This window comes from Vipera ursinii (assembly GCF_947247035.1).
Source record: "Vipera ursinii genome assembly, chromosome: 3".
Classification (NCBI taxonomy): domain Eukaryota; kingdom Metazoa; phylum Chordata; class Lepidosauria; order Squamata; family Viperidae; genus Vipera; species Vipera ursinii.
The window spans coordinates 78,914,291-78,936,110 of record NC_139516.1 but is presented as its reverse complement, the minus strand read 5'-3'; the positions used below and the strand labels follow the sequence as shown (position 1 = coordinate 78,936,110).

At 41.0% G+C, this 21,820-nt stretch overlaps 1 protein-coding gene across 1 annotated transcript; it reads left to right on the top strand.

The window, feature by feature from the left end:
- Positions 1 to 8,350: 8,350 nt before the first annotated feature.
- LOC310637645 (di-N-acetylchitobiase-like) lies at positions 8,351 to 20,667 on the top strand (the record flags this gene model as incomplete). Its single annotated transcript, XM_083358148.1, has 7 exons — positions 8,351 to 8,537; positions 9,688 to 9,826; positions 11,719 to 11,927; positions 16,895 to 17,063; positions 18,406 to 18,503; positions 19,409 to 19,570; positions 20,482 to 20,667. The coding sequence occupies exons 1-7, from the start codon at positions 8,400 to 8,402 to the stop codon at positions 20,665 to 20,667; spliced, it is 1,101 nt and encodes a 366-aa protein (XP_083214274.1). The 5' UTR covers positions 8,351 to 8,399.
- Positions 20,668 to 21,820: the final 1,153 nt, after the last annotated feature.

Genomic DNA, 21,820 nt, shown 5'->3' with positions numbered 1-21,820 from the left:
CCATTGGGTTCTTGTTCACCTCTCTTCCTAAGGCCCGTCTCCCCCAATTGCTCAGTTTGACCAGGCAACCAGCTCTTGGAAGAGTCCTGGTTGTGCCAAACATCTTTTATTTGAAAATTATGGAGGCCACTGTGCTTTTCAGAACCTTCAGTGCAGCAGAAATTTTACTGTAGCCTTCCCCAGATCTGTGCTTTGCAATAATCCTGTCTCTAATCTCTGTAGGCAGTTTCTTTGACCTCATGGATTTTGCTCTGCTATAATATGCACTGTCAGCTGTGAGGCCTTCTATAGAGAGGCGAGTGCCTTTCAGAAAGAAATCATGTCCAATCAATTTAATTTACCACAGGTGGACTCCAAACAAGGCAGAGAAACATGTCAGTAATGATCAAGAGAAAAAGGGAGGCACCGGAGCTAAATTTCAAGAGTTGTTGAAAAGGGTCTGAATACTTATGCCAATGTAATATTTCAGTTTTTTCAGTGTATTAAATACACTTACAGACATTTCTAAAATTCTGTTTTCACTTTGTCATTATGGGTACTGAGTGTAGATTAATGAGAAAAATAATGAATTCCAACTCTTGTAGAATCAGGCTTCAGCATAACAAATTTGACAAAAGCGAAGGGGATCTGAATACTTTCTGAATGCACTGTGAATTTAACTTTCTTACATTTGTATGGTTTCTTTCGTCCAACTAGTTTGGCTTATTGTAGCCAATGCATATTCTGGTTGATTAATATAACCCCAAAATTATGAAAGCCCTAAAAATATTTGAATATCTTTGAATAATTGATTTCTTTTTTCTAATAACAAGTGTTTTTTATCATCATCTTCCATCTCCATCCTAAAGTTAAAGCTGCAGAACTGAAGTGCTCCTGAATCTTTCCTAATTTAAGCAGATTTCTAATCTAAAATAGCCAAGATGTGATGTAAGGGAGAAGACTGAATAACAAGCACCCAAAGTGTGATGGGAAACATAAATAATGTCAAAAGTCCTTTAATTGATCTTTATTTGGCTGTCAGTATTGTATTCTCAAAGGCTTGATTTTCTACTATCCTGAAAGAAAACTCAACCCTCCAATTCCAGAAGGGTTCCCCAGCTAGACAAGCCCCAAACTAGATCAAAAGGAAGAGTGACCTAATTTCTATAGATGCCTTATGGAGTATTTTAAACAGCTCTTTGATGTATTCCTTTTAGTCGCTATTGAGTATATCATACTAGCAGTCAAATGAAAATAGTAAGCAGAGGACATTACTCGGAGGCCATTTAGAGTCTATCATCATCTGCCTTTTTTTTTTTTAACTCAGGTGATAAACTGAAAGATTGGAGTGGCATAACATGAAAGCTTTCCTTTGAACAGATGTACAAAATGGAAGGGAGAGAAGAATATTAATGGTTAATATACTTCTTTATACCTTCAAGTCAGTCTGGATTCTGAGAACTAAATGCTCAAGCATGGGGTTTCCTACTTGAGTAGCGGAGTTGGACTAGAAAACATCCAAGGTTTCTTCCAACTGTTATTCTGTTCTGTTCTGTTTTGTTCTCTATGTGGAATATGTGAAGGGTTGTTTCTTTGTTTTTTGGCATTTGCCATAAGTGGCTTGTCTTTGCCTTCTTTCTGTGGCTGAGAGAGAGTGACTGGTCCAAGGTCACTCAACTGGCTTTGTGCCCAAGGCGGGGTTAGAACTCAGTCTCCCATTTTCTAGGCTTGTGCCTTAACCATTACACCAAATCGACTCTCATTTATTATATAGTAATAATTAAATGAACAAAAATGTTGTGTTGTAGTTCCTCTCAATGCCTTCTTTTATATACAGTAAGCTTACATTGTATTATAATGCAATATAATATTGTATTATAATATTATACATTGTTTTATAAAATAATATAAAACCCTTGCATTTTAACTTGATTGTATTCAATTTTCTTTGATCTGAAATAGAGCTTTTCTCTAAGTTTAAAGTTATATATCCTTAGAAAGCAGAAGAAAGGTGTTATTTGATGCAAATGAAGTTCACATAAAGAAAAAAAACTCTACAGTTTTCTGCATTGTTACAATCAAAAGAATTGCAAGATTTTTTATTTTATACAAGAATAGAAAACAGAGAATGTCTGGTTAATAATACTTCCCATGAAAATAATAGTTAAGATAATTATTTTTTCATCACGTGGAGGTGATTGAATTCTAACCATAGATACCTAACCCTCTGAATTACATAAAGTATTAACAAATTTTGCTTGCTATGTAATACTTGTGTTTTTTATAAATTCAGGGCCAGAGCAAATATTTGTTTAGAAAAAGAGAAGCCAATGAGTTAAAGTGGTTTCACAATGTAGCAAGCGAACCATTCATGTGACAAAAGCAAAACATTAATCACATTTTAAGGCTGCTTCCTTAAAAACAAGCTTATTAGAGACTGAGGTTCATTGAGACTTGTTTGCTTTTAAATGGATCTTTTTTTTGCTACTTTGAAATGGAACTGTTGACAGTGCTATATTTATACCTTACAAATGAATTTGGATTTGATCAGTGATGACGAACCTATGGCACTTGTGTCAAAAGTTACACGTCACAAAGTTTTGTGTTGATATACCAGCATTCACCAACCCCCACATTATTTTCAAAATCGCACCCGATCTCACATGATTTACAGAGACTATGGAGGCCATGTGAGAGCGGGCTATCTTTTGTGTGGCCTCTGGAACTTATGTGAGAGAGCTGTTTCTTGTGCAGTTTCTGCAGCCTCCAAAAAATACCAGAATGGGGCATGTTTTCACACTGTTTTCAGAGGCTGCAGAAGCTACAAAAGAACGTTATCTGAAGCTGCTTCAACAATAGAGGCCTTGTGTGACCTGGATCAGCCTCGGGTAGCTTACAGGGTCTGTCAACAGAAAAAGAGCATCTCCTGAAGATAGGTGTCATGTGGCAGACTCCTTGGGGAACAGTACAAGGTGGCTCTCTTGAATGGCAGTGGTAGAGCTAAGGCTGAAGCTGACGCCTAGGCATTAGGCCTTGCCCTGGTACTGCCACTGTGTGTTGCTCTTCAGGATAGTATGTATGGTGAGGAGACAGAAAATTATTTCTCTTTTGTTCCTGGGTAATTTTGTGTGTAAGGGACGCGGTGGCTCAGTGGGTTAGGACGCTGAGCTTGTTGATCAGAAGGTCGGCAGTTTGGCGGGTTGAATCCCGAGTGCCGCGTTACAGAGTGAGTGCCTGTTACTCATCCCAGCTTCTGCCAACCTAGCAGTTCGAAAGCACGTACAAATGCAAGTAGAAAAATAGGGTCCACTACGGTGGGAAGGTAACAGTGTTCCATGCGCCTTTGGCGTCTAGTCATGCCGGCCACATGACCACGGAGATGTCCTCGGACAAGCGCTGGTTCTTTGGCTTTGAAACGGAGATGAGCACCGGTCCCTAGAGTCGGAAATGACTAGCACGCATGTGTGGGGGAACCTTTACCTTTACCTAATTTTGTGTGTGTTTGACATGTCAGAAAAACAAGTTAGGCATTTTCTGAATTTTTGACATGCCAAGTGCAAAAAGGTTGTCCACTACTGGACAGATTGATAAAGTTCTCTCCAAATTAGCAAAGAGGCTCTGTTGCTTTCTAATAAATTTCCTCCTGTTCAAAAAATCTGTTTGATCAATATCTGCCATTACTGCACAGCACTAGAGGGAGCCCATAGACACAAAATGAACCCCTGGGTTGCAGTTTAACTTCAGAGTAAAGTGAAGGATCTAGAATTAGTGTGGATTGGAATGACAGCAGTGGTGTCAAGGTCTGGAAGTGTGGCTTTCTACACAAACTGGCCAAGTAGGGATTTCTTGGTGCAGGATTGTACTGCCCAGAAATTGACATGAGATATTACTTTTATTGGTGAAAGGAATAAAAGTATTATTCAGAAATTTCTAATGAGTCTAAAGGTTGAAGCAGAAGCCAACTGAAGATCAGAAATAATATTTCATCTGAGTATTGACAGGTACAACTGTGAAAAGCAGAAGTTACAAATTGTAAGAGGAAATATTGAAACAACTATAGGAGACGGACTGTGATAACAGAAAATTAGATGGTGAAAGGTAGGATATGGACAAAGGGGCTTCCTGGAACATGGGAGGGACAGTGGTTTTACGCGGTCCGGATAGTTTATCGGATGATTAGGGAAGGGGCGTTGAGTGCAATAGGGGAAGGGGAATCTTCGTCGGAGATAGGATATAAAAATGTGTCAAACAGCTCTGACCTGGACTGATGATGGGTTTTTAAATATGTTTTAATTTTTAACTGTAGTTAACTGTAGTTAATTTATTTTGGGGCTGTTACTCGTTTTTAATTTTTGTATTGTTGTTTTTATTGTTGTAAGCCGCCCTGAGTCCTTTGGGAGATAGGGTGGCATATAAGTCCCAAAAATAAATAAATAAATAAATAAATAAGGTGTGGCTGAACTCCTGTGTGTGTTTCAGTCCACCAAGCCTTTGCAAACGTTTCTTTTGAAATAAAACTTTGTTGCTGGAATCTTGAGCCACGTTCCAAACATTGGAAATCTAAAACTGCCACAGCAACCTGTAATGAGTGTAATTCTGTACAAAAGAATTCAGATAGAGTAGCTTTTCTCAATTGAGATTCCATGAGAGGTATGATTGAAGAAAAATGAACATTTTGGGGACTTGATTGTAATGTACTGGCCTTTTAAATGCTGTTTGCTTGTGTTGTGCTGTTTGCTAGTTGCTTCTGTTATGTTCTAACCTTCAGTAAAGCCTGTTGCTGTTTGAACCTCCCATCTTACTCAATGCCTGCAAAGAAACGACTACACAACTGTAGGAAGAAAAGTCTTCATCATGATTCCTCCAAGCGGGGAATAAACATGGCAACTGCTTTGGGAAGAAGGTTGTAGTTTATTGCAGAGGAAAGCCAGACAGAAAGATGGATCCAACAGAAAAAAAGGACTGACCACATGTGGGTAATGAGTTTTTATACCCGCTGGACTCTATTGTTTGGAGTTATTTCCTGTTTCAAGCTTTGTATTTCCTTTGTCACGTATTCTGTCCTGAGCCTAGGTGTGCCCCTCTAGGATTCTTGATGGTTGTGGGTATGTCCTATTATGTCCCCTGCTTCCCTGGGGCTGTGGTTGATGTTGACTCTAGAGATCTTTCTTCCTAATCCCAGTTTCCTGACGAGATTATCACATCTGCATTCCTGCAGATTTGGTTTGTGCTTGGGACAGAGAGACTTGGGGGCAGGGTTGGTTTCTGCTTTTAAAATCCTCTAGGGAAATATATTCTTCCCTTTTAATATTTCCTTCTCTGGGGAGCTGGCTTCCCACACAACATTGAGCTTAATGTTGAATGTATGGCCTGGAAACCAGACTGTGTTCTAGGTCTCCCTTAAGCGTAAAAGCCTTTGGACCAATCACTCTCTCTCAGCCTAGCCCACCTCACAGGGTGGTTGTTCTGGGAAGAGGCAGGAGCTTTAGGTATGTTGGTTGCCTTGAGCAGGATACAAATAGAATAATAATTCCATGGACTGTGCAATGTTAAAACTCACGAGTGATAGAAATTCTTACACACCACAACTTAATTTAATTCTAATTTATTCCTCCATTTGCATAACAAGATAAGCAATGGGTGATCAGGACTGTGGTGAACAGTCATCTCTTTCCTATCTTGGACTAGCTTTGCCCAAAATGCAGTATCGTAAACCATAGATTACAAACCACAGTAGTTTAACTACTCAAATACAAATCTCATATTAAGCTTTAGTGTGTGAATTTAGCTACTGCATGCAACCGTAAATTGGTTTGTTTCGTTTGGGTTAGCTAGGCCCATGGCATCAGGGTTGCAATATTCTAACCAGCAGCACAGTCAAGAGTTTTCTGAATCACTTTGCTGCCACCTAGCAGTAGATCAAAATATTGGTAAAGATACTGGTCAAGCAGCCCAGGTGTTTTCAAATTCTCCAGAACCTAGGGGCCAGTTAAGTTCTTGAACCAAATGCGGGTGCTGATGGCGGTATTGGTTCAGACTATGTGAACCCCAGAGCCTTGGTGGAGCAGTGGGCTAATGCCTCCTTAAGTAACACCAGCTGTCTGCAATTAGTGCAGGTTCGCATCCCACCAGGCTCAAGGTTGACTCAGCCTTCCATCCTTCCGAGGTAGGTAAAATGAGGACCCAGATTGTTGGGGGCAATTAAGCTGACTTTGTAATAATGCCGCTTGGGGTGTGTGTGAAAGCCCTAATAAGCAGGCATATACATAGAACGAAGGCTACTGCTAAGCTTGTAAGCCTCCCTGAGTCCAGTGGCGTAGCGTGGGGGGTGCAGGGGGGGCCGGCCGCACCGTGCGCAACATCTGGGGGGGCGCACTCGACGGCGCCGGGATCCGGCAGGGCGGAGGCACCAGAGCCCCAGCCGGGAAGAAAGAAAAAAACGAGTTTCAAGTTTGATCATCGCAGATCCTGGCTTGTCTCTTCCTTACCGCTCCCCGGCTGCCAATCGTGGATGTTGGCCTGGAAAAAAGTATATATATATATTCTCGGCAGACCTTCCTTGCTTCGCCCCCCTCTCTGCTCGTCTGTAAGTAGCCACGTTTTTTTAGACCGCCACGGTTGGATTGTCCCAAGCAGGAAGGGCACGGCATTCCCGAACGGGGCGCCTTGCCCAGATGCACCCGGTGCGCAGTTTCCAAAATTGCTAGCCACCGTATTTGGTTGCAAGCCCAGCACGTTTGAAAAGTGGCAGGCTGGGGTAGGCCTCTCCTTGCAAATTGCTTTAAACACACAACCACACAGCGTGACTCTTCCTTCGGGCCGCTCCGCCTTCGCTCCGGCCGCCGGCGCTGGACGGAAGCCTTCTCTCCCTCCTCCCCCCCCCGCAAAGGAGAAGGCGGCTCCTGAGCGTGCACAGAGCGCAGCCCTCCTGCAAGCCCGGGGCTCCGCTGTGGAGGCTCTCCCAAGGCGCTCCCGGGGTTGCCAAAGGCGGGGGGGGGGGGCGCGGCGGGGCTTGAAAGAGGGTGGATTTCCCGCAGGGGGAGGATCGCTGCAGCGTCTCTCCGGGGGTCCCTGCTCTGGAACAAAAGCTGCGTCGGCAGGTTGCCGATCCAACCGTGCATGCAGACTTTGGGGGCGAGAGGACGTGGTCGTGTGCGTGTGTGTGTGTGTGTTTGTGGGCGCGCCCGTGCTGTCTCTGTTCTGCAAAAGGCGCTTTTTTAAAAATAAATAAATAAAAATAAAAATAAATCCTGTCCTGCTGGAATGCAGAAAAGCAGCCCTCGCCCCCCCCCCCCATTAAAAGCTTGAACTCTTCTTCTGCCTTCAATCTCAGTTTCTGTTTGGGGTGAGGTGCCAAAGAGAAGGAGGCGGCTTGGCTTGGATAAGCAGCGTCTGGGCAGAAAATAGGTCGGGCGCCGCAGCAAGTATGAATTCCTGGGGTTCAGCCTAAGCAGGCAAAGCTGCAGGGTGGGTTGGTTGGCTTTTCCAGCTTTGGAATAACCTTGGGAAGCTGAGGCATTGTAAGTTGGAAGTCATTGTTTGTCGCCTAACATGTTGGGTCAACCCCACGCCACATGCTAAGCCATAAACCGTGGTTGGTATCCAGGGTTTAGGACAAGATGGAGAAAACTAGCCAATTGTGGGATCATAAATCTTGATGAAGCCCGTCATCGCTCCATGTGATGCATGCACTCAATCTACAAACGTAGTCCAAGCCTATTCACATCTGTTGTAAGGTCATTCTCTCGTGGGGTTTATCCTGACGTCCACTAAGAGTGGAACAAACATGCCCCATTAACCATTTTCAACGCCATGTCCTCTCTTTGTCTCATCCTAAATCACAGCTGAGGCACCTTAAAGTTGCCTTGTTTCAGTTTTAAACTAGCATTTTCCCTCTTCTCCAGAGACCCTTTTTTGCCTTGAACCTAACTCAGGGGTAGGCAACCTTGGCTCTTTTATGACTCATGGACTTCAACTCCCAGAATTCCTGAGCTAGTGGAAGAGACTCGAGTGCTAAAATCCACAGGTTAGGGGGCGCAAATTACTTGCCTGGGTGCTGACAACCCACGCTACGCCACTGCCTGAGTCTTCGGAGAAGGGCGGGATATAAATGGAATTAAAATAAAATAAAATAAAATAAAATAAATATTTGATTGACAATATATCAAAGCCTAGGTGCCTTTGTTATTTGTGAGCATTTATCACTTTTAGTCTTTTTCAAGCGAGGGAGGAAAAAAAAATGGGGAAAAAAAATCCACGCAGAGTTCTCAAAGCGCTCGAAGCAAATAAAATTGGCCCATCCCACTTTCCATCGCTCGTTTCAACGCCCGCGGGGCGGGCGGGTGGGTGGAAGGAAAGGGAAAGGATAAGAATATCCACAGTAACAAAAGAAACTGATTCCAAGCGGGGAAATCTCCGGGATGAGGCGGTTGCTAGGTGACGGGGCCGCGCTCCTCTGCCTCGCGCTCCTCCTCCGCCGCTGGCTCTTGGGCTCCAGCGCGTGCCCGTGCGAGCATCCTGCGCTTTGCAAACCTATCTCGACTCACTGCGACTTCGAGGTGCGCAGACGGAGGGTCTTCTCCAACGGCGCGACGGGGGAATTCCGAGGGCAGGAATGGAGAGACACGTGTTACTGCCATCGGCCCTTCGATCTGCAGCTCTCTCGATAGGTTGCCGCAATGTTTCTGAGCGGTCACTTAAAATGTCAAAAGTGCTTCAGCGTAAGCCCACGTAACTCCTGTGGCTCCTCGCCTTTTGAAGTCGGGGCACAGTAGCTTTACAACGTGGGTAAGGATCTAGCATAGCAGCTGCGCTTGCCGGATCTGATGAGCTTTGTTGGCATTAAACGTGGTCAGGTATTTTTTTGTTGTTGTTGTTGTGGCTTAAGAGAATCATGGGAACCTGATTTCTTTAGTAGTGGCTTCGTGGTTCCAGGCATTGTTTGAAGGTAGTTAGTGGTTTACGTAGCGTTCAGATGATTGAGTGGCGACCAGTGCTAAATCTCTAGACTTTGGGCAGATGGAAAAGCTCCCTACTTCATTTCGGACTGCTAGATTATGAAAGGTATTATGAAAGGGCCTTGTTGGTGAGGAATGGAGGACAGAGGCAATCTTAATACTGTTATTATATACAACTCATATTTTACACTTGTTAACTGGATAAAGTCTCTTATAAAAAAATGCTAGCCTGCTGGCAAAATGTGGCACCTTTGAATCGTTGTTATTAAATAGCAACTTCATTTAAAAAATTGCCACTCTACATTTTATGAATTGAAAAACACAATTTTAATATTTGTTCATGATTGTTTATTGTGGAATACATTATGCCTATCTGCCAAATCTAATTCTAATGCCAAAAAATATCATGTCAAGAGTTAACACCAGCTGCCTGCAATTAGTGCAGGTTCCAGTCCCACCAGGCTCAAGGTTAACTCAGCCTTCCATCCTTCCGAGGTAGGTAAAATGAGGACCCAGATTGTTGGGGACAATAAGCTGACTTTGTAAAAATGCCGCTTTGGGGGGGGGGGCGAAAGCCCAAATAAGCAGGCATATACATAGAATGAAGGCTATTGCTAAGCACATTGATTTGTGCTTCTTAGATTGTAAGCCGCCCTGAGTCTTCGGAAAAGGGCGGGATATAAATGGGATTAAAAAAAAAGAGTAGAGAAAGAAGGGGAAAGAGATATTATTTTTTGCTGTGCCTTTCTAGGTCTTTGTATTTGATGTTGGTGGGAAGACCTGGAAATCTTATGACTGGACACAAATTACAACAGTGGCAACTTTTGGAGACTATGACCCCGAGCTTATATGTTATGCTCATTCAAAAGGATCCAGAGTTGTTTTAAAAGGTTTGTTTTATCCAGAGTAACATAAATTATTAACAATTGCACTTTATACAATTTAGCTGCTATGAGTCCTTTTTGTTGTAGCCAATTAACTTTATTCCTTGGACATGTGCCTAATTATAACCCATAAGAATTATTCAAGAATGATGTCTTATTTTTCATACGTTTATAGTGACTATGCCATCATTTTATGGATACCTCGTGTTCTCCGTTATGTGAAGCCCCCCTCCCCCAATAAATGGAAGATATGTTGACTGAATTGCCCTAGAAATCTATTTTAAATAGGGAGATAGGGCGGCATATAAGTCCCAATAATAAATAAATAAATAAATAAATAAATAAATAAATAAATAAATAAATAAATAAATAAATAAAAAACATCCTACTGGTTTTTAAGTAAGTTTTGTCAAACAGGTGTCAATCTGGGTTGGCTGTCACCAAGCCAGTCTGTTCCTAAATAATATTAAATTGCTCAGCTCAGCATGATAGTTCGAAACAGATAAAGTGTTAGAACAGTACTGGTGAGACCACACTTGGAATAATGCATCCAGTTCTGTCATTGTGATACAAAGAAGATATTGAGATTCTGAAAAATACAGAGAAGAGCAGCAAAAATGATAAAGGGTGTGGAAGCTAAATTGTATGATGAATGCTTGAAACCTAAGTATGTCTTGCCTGTTGAAGAGAAGGATCAAGGGCGGACATGATAACTGTCTCCCAGTACCTGGAGGAGATAAAGAAGAGGAGATTGAGTTATTCTCTAAGATGCCACAGGGCAGGACAAGAATTAATGGGTGGAAGCTTTCAAAGAGAGGTACAACTTAGAAGAAGAAATACTGACAGTAAGAACAATCAGTGAAATAGCTTGCCTTCTGGGGTTGTGGTTGCTCCCATCAATGAAGGTCTTCAAAAATAGACTGGACAACAACCATTTGACTATGATGGTATTAGACGCCTGCCCTGAGCAGGGGGTTGGACTAGAAAACCTCCGAGGTCCCTTCCAGCCATATGATCTATGATTCTATAAAAATTAGAAATAGACCATTCTCCTGGGTGAGGGGAAAAAGGAGCACAGCTGGTTTTAAGATGTTGGTTGCATCCTGCTATTTCCTTTCAAAAATTGCTTGTATTTTTTAAATTCTGTAGACCTGTTATTTAAGAAATATTTTTAGCTACTTAAATGTGCTTTAAGCTCTAGAAACTGTTTATGATACATTACTCGCAGGTATTCTGTAGTACAGGGGTCCCCAACCCTCGAGCATGCTAGTAACCGGTCCACACAAACAAGCAAAGCTCCATCCGTGAGGTGCAGGCAGCACACAAAACCACACCCTCCAGTCTGTGGAAAAACCTCTCTCCACAGAACCGGTCCCTGGTGCCCAAAAGGCTGGGGACCTATGCTGTAGTATAATACAAGTAGCCTTGTTCAAGGTGGTTCCCCCCCCCTGTGGAAATTCTCAAAGGAATAATACTACATAAATTCCTCATTTCAATTTATGTTTGAAGGAAAAAGGCCATATGGCCAATGCATTTGGAGATAAATGATATTGTGGTAATTTAAAAGAATTAAATATATGCGACTATTGATGATATGCATATGATAATGAGTGTTACTATTTGGAACTTCATTGTTGAGTATAGCTGCAGTAGAAACAGTATTTTATTTTGAATCATTTTTCATACGTGCTTTGCCTCATAAAACCAATTCCAGATCTTCATTCAGAGAAATGGAACTGAATTAATGTAGCTGTGATATAAAACTCAGTTTCCTTCTCTCTCTCCCCCCCCCCAGTCTCATGGGACATAACTTCAGGGCAAACATCTGGGTGATTTCTTTTTAAAATTCCTTTTAGTGGTGCAAACATAATGGCAATTAATTGTTATGTGTTGTTTAGGAAACATATCTGTGAAGAAAATTTTAAAACCTGCTCTTCGAACAGCCTGGATAAAACAAAAAATCAGCCTGGCTAAAAAGCAATATATGGATGGAATCAATATAGACATTGAAGAAACAGTTAAAAAATCCTCAGCTGAATATTATGCATTAACTGCTTTAGTTAAAGAAACAACAGAAGTTTTTCACAAAGAAATTCCTGGTTCTCAGGTAAACTAGAAGGAAAGATTATGTTTTACATTAAATTCTCCATTTAGTCAATCCTCAGTCTTAACATATGAGTTTCTTTTGACAGTATTGACTGTTATGAGCACACATTTTAATGCTGCATATTTGTTGGTGCTAATATATTGTCAAACCAGCATCAACACAACTAAAGGCTTTTCTTCACCGATACTTAACTTACTTAGCATGGGAGCCTCTATTTTTCACTATGTTGCCCTGACGTTCTCCTTCATCTTCCCCTTTCATCTTCAAGTCAGCCCAGTCTATTTTTAAAGACATTTTAGCATTTCTAGTGTTCAAGTAGTGTTTTTCCCTTAAGTAGACAACAACCATAACAGTTTTACCATGGGTATCATCTGTTATGCTTCACACAGCCATTTTGTTGTTCCTGTCAAGTGACCCCGACAGAGTATTAGAGTGTCTCCATGCTCAAAGTTGGCCACTTCAGACTGGAGTAAGGACATTTCATCTGTATCAAGCACTGGTTTCTGTCCTGCTTTCAGCAGCAAAAGAGCCTGGTTTTTCAAACCTGGCTCTCTCCCTATACCTGCCAGGCTCCAGGCTGATCACTGGCTCAAGATCAGCCATGGCAAAGTAAGGGGGAGGAAGCTGCACTTGAGGAACAAGCACGCTTCTGCTTCATAGTACAGTCTACCTATTGAACCTCTTAGCTGTTGTTTGGAATTTTAAACATGGGCGCAGTTCTGACTTATATCCCACACTAGCTGCTGCTATTGGAACTATGCTAAACACGCTTGTTGTTAACCATAAGATGTGCTGCTGGATAACGGCTTTAGCTGGTTTCAAAAAAGGATCGAATCAATTCCTGGAAGTCATGCGAATGTATGACTACTCACCTTGATGGCAGCGTAATCGACTCATAGACATCCTTCTGCCGGGAGACTAGCGGGTTTCATGTACAGTTGGTTGACCACTGTGAGAACAGACTGCTGGACTAGATGGGCCAAGGGTCCGATCCAGTTTACTGCTTCTTATAATCCAGGCCTATGAGCTGGTGATTACCTCAAAAGCTGTTGGATAAAGGTCTCCCTTTTCTCTGTTTGGTCAGTTGTTACACACACAAAAGGAGGTAGAGAAAGCAGAAGCAAGTTTTGACAGTTGGCTAAACTTGCAGGTATGGCTTAACTATCAGTGAAAACCATTAACAATCACAATTGTGTTATGATTGACAGATGACTTTTCCCCTGGTTTGGGAAAGGTGGGAGAGTAGAGACCAGTGCTACGTGGGAAATGTTAGACATCCACCTAATGACTGCAACTCAGAACAAAGGAGTTGGGATTGGTAGCAGGAACAGTATAATCTGTGCTGGTTTAGTTTTCTGCTGGCTCATCAATAGGAAGGGAGCGTTTTAATTGAGCCATGATGAAGAACGGAAAGGTGACTAATAATAGAGTCACACTAGAAACAAAACAATTATATTTGGGAGGCCACAGCAATCTGGATTTTAATTTTCTGAATGATATATTCTATCCTTGTAAATTACAAACGACATTTTACAAATAGTCATAAAGTAAAATTAAAATGAAGATGGTAGCAGGAAAACAATGTGAATAATCCTGTTTTCATTAAAAATGTTAAGGAAAAAGAATATTTTACATGGCATTTAAAAGATACAACTGAGATATATATTAAGCCTGTCCCTTTCTACTAATTTGAAACTCCAACCTATAGCTTGCCTTTTTGGCTATTTACTGCTAATAAATCATGTTGTGAGTATGGAATCCAATAAATTCACATATAGGTAGTCCTCAATATATGACTGGTCACGGAATGACTGTTTGAAATTATGACAGATTCACCCCTTGACCCTGTTTCAAAGTTACAATAGCTGCATTCCCCACATCATGTAATCTCATTTTGGAGGCTTGGCAACTGGCTCACCTTTATGGCCATTTGCATGTGATGACAGTTTTTTTGCTGGTTTACTTCTGATTTCCAGCAAAAAAACACCCCACATTGTAGAAAATGGCAACTGCAGCAAAAAATGCAGAAAAAATGGGTCTAGTTGCGTGATGCCTCATTTTATGACTGTAGTGATTTACAACTAATTCAAGGCTCAACTACAATTGTTAGTGAAGGACTATGTGGCAACTCCAGATTAGCACATAGCTTTTCTGTACCAATCAAATAATAATGACATTGAGTGCTCAACCCAAAGGAGACTATTTTTTAAATTTCCAAATAAACTGCCTGAAATTTGGATTGGTACCTTGAAACTAACAGACTTGAAACTATCTGCCTTTGAATTTGAACAGTATAGACCAGGGGTCAGCAACCTGAAACAGTGAAAGAGCCACTCGGAACCAGTTCCCTCACAAAAGGAAAAACTGGGAGCCGCAAAAAAATGTGTGCACAAGCGCGCATGCGCAGAACAGGGTTTGACTGAAGAGTGGAGCCAAGGCAAGATATACACCTACCCTGCATATTTGAATTGATTGGTTGAACTTTTTTAGTCCCACTTTTGTTTTTTGGACTGCACATAGCAGAGGACTGGGAGCCGCAGGAGACGGCTGAAAGAGCCGCATGCGGCTCCGGAGCCGCGAGTTGCAGACCTGTGGTATAGACAATATAGCTGGTGAGGAGCAGAATGCAGAATTAGATTCTCAGCATCCTTAATTGCACTGATATATAAGATTATGGTTGAAAAATATATGCCACAGTCTTTTCTGGTCAAATTGTTGCTTTGTATAATATTTTTAAAAATTTATCACTCATTGTGAACTATAGTAATACATTCAAATTCTCACATCAAGTGAACAATGCTAATGTAAAGGACATATAATTCAAAGTTTCTTCATATTGTATATCAAGGCTATACAAGTTTTGAAAAATAACAAGAAAAGATGGGTCAGATTTTAATGATCAAACATCACTACTTTTTTTTCAGATGTGGCCGCTTTCAAGGAAGTGCTGTTCCTGCATTTTGTTTATTCTAAAGTATCTTCCAATCATTTTCAAAGCATACATATCGCTATTATGTAGCTTAATTAAATATGTTTAGATTTGTTTTAACCACATTTTAGGCAACTGTGGGTTTTGCAATAAACTATGAAAAAAATTAAATCATTCCAGCACATCTTTACTCATACTAGAACCTTTGCAATTTACTAATTAAATCCCTGGTACTCAGCCCATATACCCAATGTGTGTGCCAATGTGTGCATTTTAGCTCCCAGAATCCTCAGTAATCACTGTGTGGATCAGTGTTTTTCAACTTTAGCAATTTTAAGATGTGTGGACTTCAACTCTCATAATTCCATTTGAAGTCCACACATCTTAAAGTTACTAAGGTTGAGAAACACAAATGTTGGGATTTGTTCCACTTGTTTACAGATTTCCCAGATTTGGGAATATAGTTTTAGCCTGAACCACCTTGATAAAATAATTCTAGAACAAATTAGTCAAATTACTACCACAAATTCCTTTCCCAAGGTTAACATTATTAAAAAGAGTTTCAGTTGTAAAGCTTACTAAAATTATAGGGCAGCTAGCTTCCACTAAAATTATGAGCTGCATTTAGACTTTGCTGATGAGCCCTGACACAACAATATCCTCAATGCTTTTTGCATTGCATTTTCTCCCCACCCACCACTGTATCATCATTTTGTATGGCTCCTAACTTGGTTGGGAAATCCAGGTTGGAAGATAATGGGTAGGAGATGTCCACAGGACCAAAATAATTGACATGGGTTATTATAGGATTTATAGCCTGCCTTTGTCCTGTGAACATATGACAGAACTTACGGATAAACTGTGGGTTGAAAGAAAATGACTATGTTGAACCCATTAGCAAGCCTTTTGATCAGGTAGGTTTTGAGGCTTTATTCTATTTAGCCTATGTTTATCACCTATTTTCTTCCCCACAAAATTCATAAATTACACACAAAAGTCAAACCTAATTAGAAGGTTTGCAAGCTTTACATATAAACGTGTGTAGAGAATGCTTATTCACAGCCAAATCTGTACAGCAAGCTTGTGGGAAAATGCCCCAAATATATACCAACTACAAAGAAACTGATTTTTCAAAGAGCAGGATGTTGAGATAAAGGAGAAAGCTGCATGTTCTGTGAAATGTAGGTTGCAGGTGGAGAGTCTATGAGATTTAATTGGATATGCATCTTTGAACTCTTCAAACAAAGTCTAAAACACTCAGAGGATTATGCTGAAAGACAGAATTTTATCACAAAATGTTTCCAAAAGAAATCTTTATATTCTTTTAAAAATACAGGTAGTCCCCAAATTACTACAACAGTGATCAAATTTCCTTTATTAAGCAAAGCGGTTGTTAAGTATGTCATGCCTGATTTTATGCTCTTTTTTAACCATGGTTGTTAAGTGAATCACTACAGTTAAGTGACCCATTCATTCATTAAACAAATCTAACTTCCACTGACTTTGCTTGTCAAAAGCTGGCTAGGAAAGTCATAAATGGTAATCACATGATTCTGGGACACTGTAACTATCGTAAATGCTGTTTGTTCAACGCCCAAATTTTGATCTTAAGTGTGAGGATGGTCATAAGTCAGTGCCATCGTAACTTTGAATGGTTGCTAAACAAATGCTTGTAAATCAAGAACTACCTGTAATGGACGTGGCTGTGGTTTTAATGATTTAAAAATAATTTAAATTTAATAATTTTAAAAAGTTATTTAATTGTGAAGTATAGCCTCAGCTTGGTCAACAGTCTGAAAAGTTGGGCAGATTTGAAAAAGCTGAATTACGATGATTGTTTAATCCAGCATCTTGAAGAGGCAATAGCAAGACATTCTCATATTGCTGCTACATCATAGTGCTTATCAAGAGGCAAACGTGACTGAAAGAAAAATTTCATCTAACCTTTTTTTCTTTGTATACATTAGAAATGATTTTGGGGTAGTAAAAATGAAGAAAAGAAGAGAGATATACTGCTTGTGCTTTTCTTTCTCTGCAGGTAACTTTTGATGTACCTTGGTCTCCTGAAGGTACAGACAGATGTTACAACTATACTGGAATTGCTGACTCCTGTGATTTCCTATTTGTGATGTCTTATGATGAACAGAGTCCATTGTGGTCCAACTGCATAGCAAGGGCCAATGCCCCATACAAACAAACTTTAGTGGGTAGGAATCAGTTTCATCTCCAGAGTATAAAGAATTATTAGCTTCTTTAGTTGGGAAAACATGAAGACTGGATCTTTGTATAAAACACCATAGGTCTTATGGCATAGGGGACTGAATCAAAATCAGCCCTAGTCCTACAAACTCTAACCAGTTTCCAAGCTAGAAGGCACATTTCCCTTCTCCAAGTATTGGACCTGGATACATGTAAACCTAGCTACTTATTAGTGTTCTGGTCCTCTTTTTACCTTCCGATGCGGTGGCTCAGTGGGTTAGGGTGCTGAGCCTGTCGATTAGAAGGTCGGCAGTTTGGCGGGTCGAATCCCGAGTGCCGTGTAGCAGAGTGAGTGTCTGTTACTCATCCCAGCTTCTGCCAACCTAGCAGTTTGAAAGCACGTAAAAATGCAAGTAGAAAAATAGGGACCACTATGGTGGGAAGGTAACAGCGTTCCGTGCGCCTTTGGCATCTAGTCATGCTGGCCACATGACCACGGAGACATCCTCGGACAAGCGCTGGCTCTTTGGCTTTGAAACGGAGATGAGCACCGGCCCCTAGAGTCGGAAACGATTAGCACGCATGTGCGGGGGAACCTTTACCTTTACCTTATGTATCATTTTACCAGACTTGCGGTAAGCTTTTTGGATAGCCAATGTTTTTTTTTTCCTGTTAGTTTTTCTCTCCCCTCCCACCCTGTAATTGTTTGCAATTCTGCCCTAATTATCTCCTGTTTTAGGTTTGTCCACCCATTCTAAGCACTTTTTTTCCTAATGCCTTCTGCCATGAAATCCTACTTCACATTTCTATGATGTTATTAAAATCCAAGGTATATGCTAGATTACAAATACTTTTAAATTTCCTAAGTTTCTAGAATCCCAAGTCTTTCCCAAATTTCCCACTAATTCCACTTTATGTAGTAAGACTTCTGGTTGATTAGGATCAACTCAGGAGTGGCTGATCCCCTTATACCTTCCTTTCTTTTCTAATCCAAACAGTCTTTTGTAGATTTGGGAGGCAAGATTTTGGCAAGATGTCAGAGAAGGATTGTATACAATTAAGATTCCTATTAACCCATAGGAGTCTTAATTGTGTACAATCCTCCTCTGATATCTTTAAATCTATTAACACTTCTTTTCTTCCTGAATAAATAGAAATAAATAAAGTAAATTATATCTAAATTAAATATAAAATTAAAGAGTAAAATGCCATATGAAAAAACCCTCTACTGGTTTGGTTTCACTTTGAATGCCTATTTTAATTACTTTTGTCTGGTTGATATTACAAGTGTAGATTCCTGAATGCAAATAAGTATAGCAACCATGAGAGTACATTTCTGTATTAAATCAGGATATGACCATTACATTCGCATGGGCATTAATCCAAAGAAACTGGTGATGGGCGTTCCATGGTACGGCTATGATTATACTTGTCCAAACTTAGTTAAGGTAGGAAAAAAACAATTCATTTCTATGTTTTTGTGGGCATGAATTTCACCCCAGGACTATAAGTCAAATAATGTTAATAACCAGTTTGTCTGCCAGGTCTTAGCTTTAGATTCTCAGTCTCTAGAATCTTAAATAAGCAGTTGTATTTAAACAGGAAACCACAAGAGAAGGCTCCAAAAGTAACCAGTGGGGTGGAGGGGAAAATAAAATAAAATAAAATCTTAAAGCATTTTAAAAGAAGAGTGATTAGGATAGAGCAGCATGGATTTTTTTTCTCCCTATTATAAATTCAACAAAAATGGCCACCATTCAGAGAAAGAAATCCTGTAAAATGAGATGTGTGGACTGCAGAATTCTGGGAGTTAAAAGTCCATATATCTTGAAGTTGTCAATTTTGAAAAATATTGGTCTAAAGTGACATGGATTTTCTTCAGAAAAAAAAATGAAAAAATCCCAGTGATACTGGCTATATCCACATTCAGGCTGCACAAATGCCCCCCCCCCCACTACAAATGATTCAAACACTGCTGCAGGAGATGACAACTGCTGAATGAAAAGCTAAAGCGATTGAAGGAACCTCGGTAAGATTTGAAACTCTTGCTTAGTTTGTAGTCTGAAATGTGGTTCTGGAATCAATAAAACCCACTTCTAAGATAACACTGAAAGTCCTGAGGTACCCCTCTTGCCTTAGATAATGATTATTCTTCAAAATACCTGTCTTCCTATAATAGCGTACACAAGCTTACCACTTAATTTTGGAAATTGAGATTTTCTCATGCATGAGACAAGTAAGAATTTATAAACGTTTCCAGTGCTGCATATTTGAGAAATGATTGTGTGTATTAATAACAGAACCCTTTTTGAAGTTTACTGTAACTATGTAATGGAAATTACCCTTTTTTCAGGATCATGTTTGCTTCTTTGCAAAGAATGTTTTCTCGGGGGCTCCGTGCATTAATGCCACAATAAGACAAGCCCCCTACAGAATCATCATGACATTGGAAAAGACCTCTACATCTGAGATCCTGTGGGATGAGGAACAAAAAGCTCCCTTTTTAGAATACAAGGTAAATTGTTCTAAGGGTTCCTTTGCATAGAAAGTACACATTTGTAAATATATATGTGTAAACAACAAAAATATATTAGTACAAAATTAATGTATATTTTCCTGGCTCCATGTGAACATCTTTTGTACACTTCAAATTCCTCTGTTTAGATTTTAAAATTCCCACGTCTTATGGCTTTATACATATACTAAAAGGGAAAAGTACAAATTACGAACAATAGATTACAACTCAGGAAAGTAAAGATAGAAGTGTAGAGGATAAGAAATAAGATATTTTTTAATTAAAAAAACAGGGAGACAATATAGCCATCCCAAGATCTCCACAGTCTCTAGTATAAGTACATTTTAATTCCTCTTACAGCCATTTTTATCAGTGGCCTTAACCAATGGAGTTAGGGTTATTAGTGGAAGGAGTATTAGTGTACCCTATTTTATGCATCTTATTAAAAGACATATTCATGTTCATATGCTTGGCTGAATGAATTAATAGAAAATGTATAAAAATAACATTCTGAGTTAATTAAAAATATATTGTTCTTCAAACTATAAACTGAAGCTCTTGTTCATGGGTTGTTTTAATAATTTGTCTAATTTCAGAAACTTCTTTGTAGTTTTTATTCAGTTTTTCCTTCAAAATGAAACTATGAGGAAGCCTATTTTCATTTTATAGAGAGCAAAATCAGACTTACAGGACCCATTAATTTCACAATAGAAACTTGTCTGAAAGCTCCTTTTGCTTAGCCTGGCTTACCTTGCAAGATTTTTGAGAGTAAAACTGTGTGGAAGACAGTAGCCCTATCAGCTCCATTTTAGTATGTTTAATGGACATGTAATGGAAGTGTTGTTTCTCATTAGCAGCATTTTCTGACCTGGATAACTAGTTAACACATTCTTTCTTTTGGCCCTTTGCAGGACTCAAAGGGTGCTTTTCACCAAGTGTGGTTTGACAATCCCAAGAGCATTTCTCTGAAATCAGCCTATGCAAAAGAACGTGGTCTGAGGGGCATTGGGATGTGGAATGCAAATTGCCTGAATTACTCAAGTGATGCAGCTCAACAGCAAACAGAAGAAATGTGGAAAGCCTTGAAAGGCGCATAATTTATGAATTCAGACAACCAGGAATAATTAATTAAGTTTTTAAATGGATACAGTTTAGTGCACAGGAAAAAACTTGGAAGACTACTTGATGTTAATTTACCTTGTTCCACAATGAGACATGTGCCTCGTTCATAAGAGCTGTGACATTTTATTTCTCCATAAGGAAAATAATTTACATCAACCATTCTAAGCATGTCCTCTACTTCCAAGAAAGGAAAGGGGAAATATATGTTATAAATATGGCAAATAAAAGTGGTTTTTTATAGTTATAGTACAAGGTTTTTGCTTAAAGCTGTAACTTATAAAATCAATACCGTATTTTCCGGCGTATAAGACGACCCGGCGTATAAGACGACCCCCTACTTTTAAGAAGTTTTTCAAGGTTTTTTGTCTTATATGCCGGAAAATACTTACATGCCCTGCCCTCCCTGTCCGTCGCAGAGGAGGCGAAGGCCCGACTGGCCCTGCCGGCCCTCCCGCTTCTCCCGCGCTTCTGCCGGCCCCCGAGGCGCAGCGTTTCCCGGGCGGCAGGCAGCGCCGGAGGGCAGCTGCCACCCCGCCACGGCCAGCTCCCCTCCTGCTTCCCCCCAGGCCTTGAACTTCTCCCATTCGGCGCAGGGCGGGGCAGCTCCGCCTGCAGCCTCTTTTTCATGTGCCGCTTCCCTCTCACCGTTGGCCGAGGCGCGCTCGGCCCGGGCTCCCGGTCCCTCTTCCCGGCCGGCTTCCCGCCCTGCCCCTCATGGAGCTGGACTGGGCGTGCAGCCTCTTGGTGTGGCTGCTTTTCCTGGGCAGCCTGGCGGTGCGGCTCCTGCGCTCGGACCTGTTGCTGAGCCGGCGGCTGCTGCTGCGCGTGGGGCTGCTGGCCGTCCTGCAGGTGCTGGGCTGTCCTGCCGCTGCCCCTCAGCGCCGCGCTCACGGCGGCTGCCTGCTGGCTCGTCTCGGCCAGCACCGCCTGGCGGAAGCGCAGCATCGGACGGGAGCAGGACTTCCCTGCCGGCTCCCATCCGACGCTCTTCCCTCTTGAGGCAGCTGCTGCCTCAAGAGGGAAGAGCGTTGGACGGGAGCCGGCTCTTCCCTCTTGAGGCAGCAGCTGCCGCAAGAGGGAAGAGCGTTGGACGGGAGGCGGCAGGGAAGTCCTGCGTGCGCGCCTGTG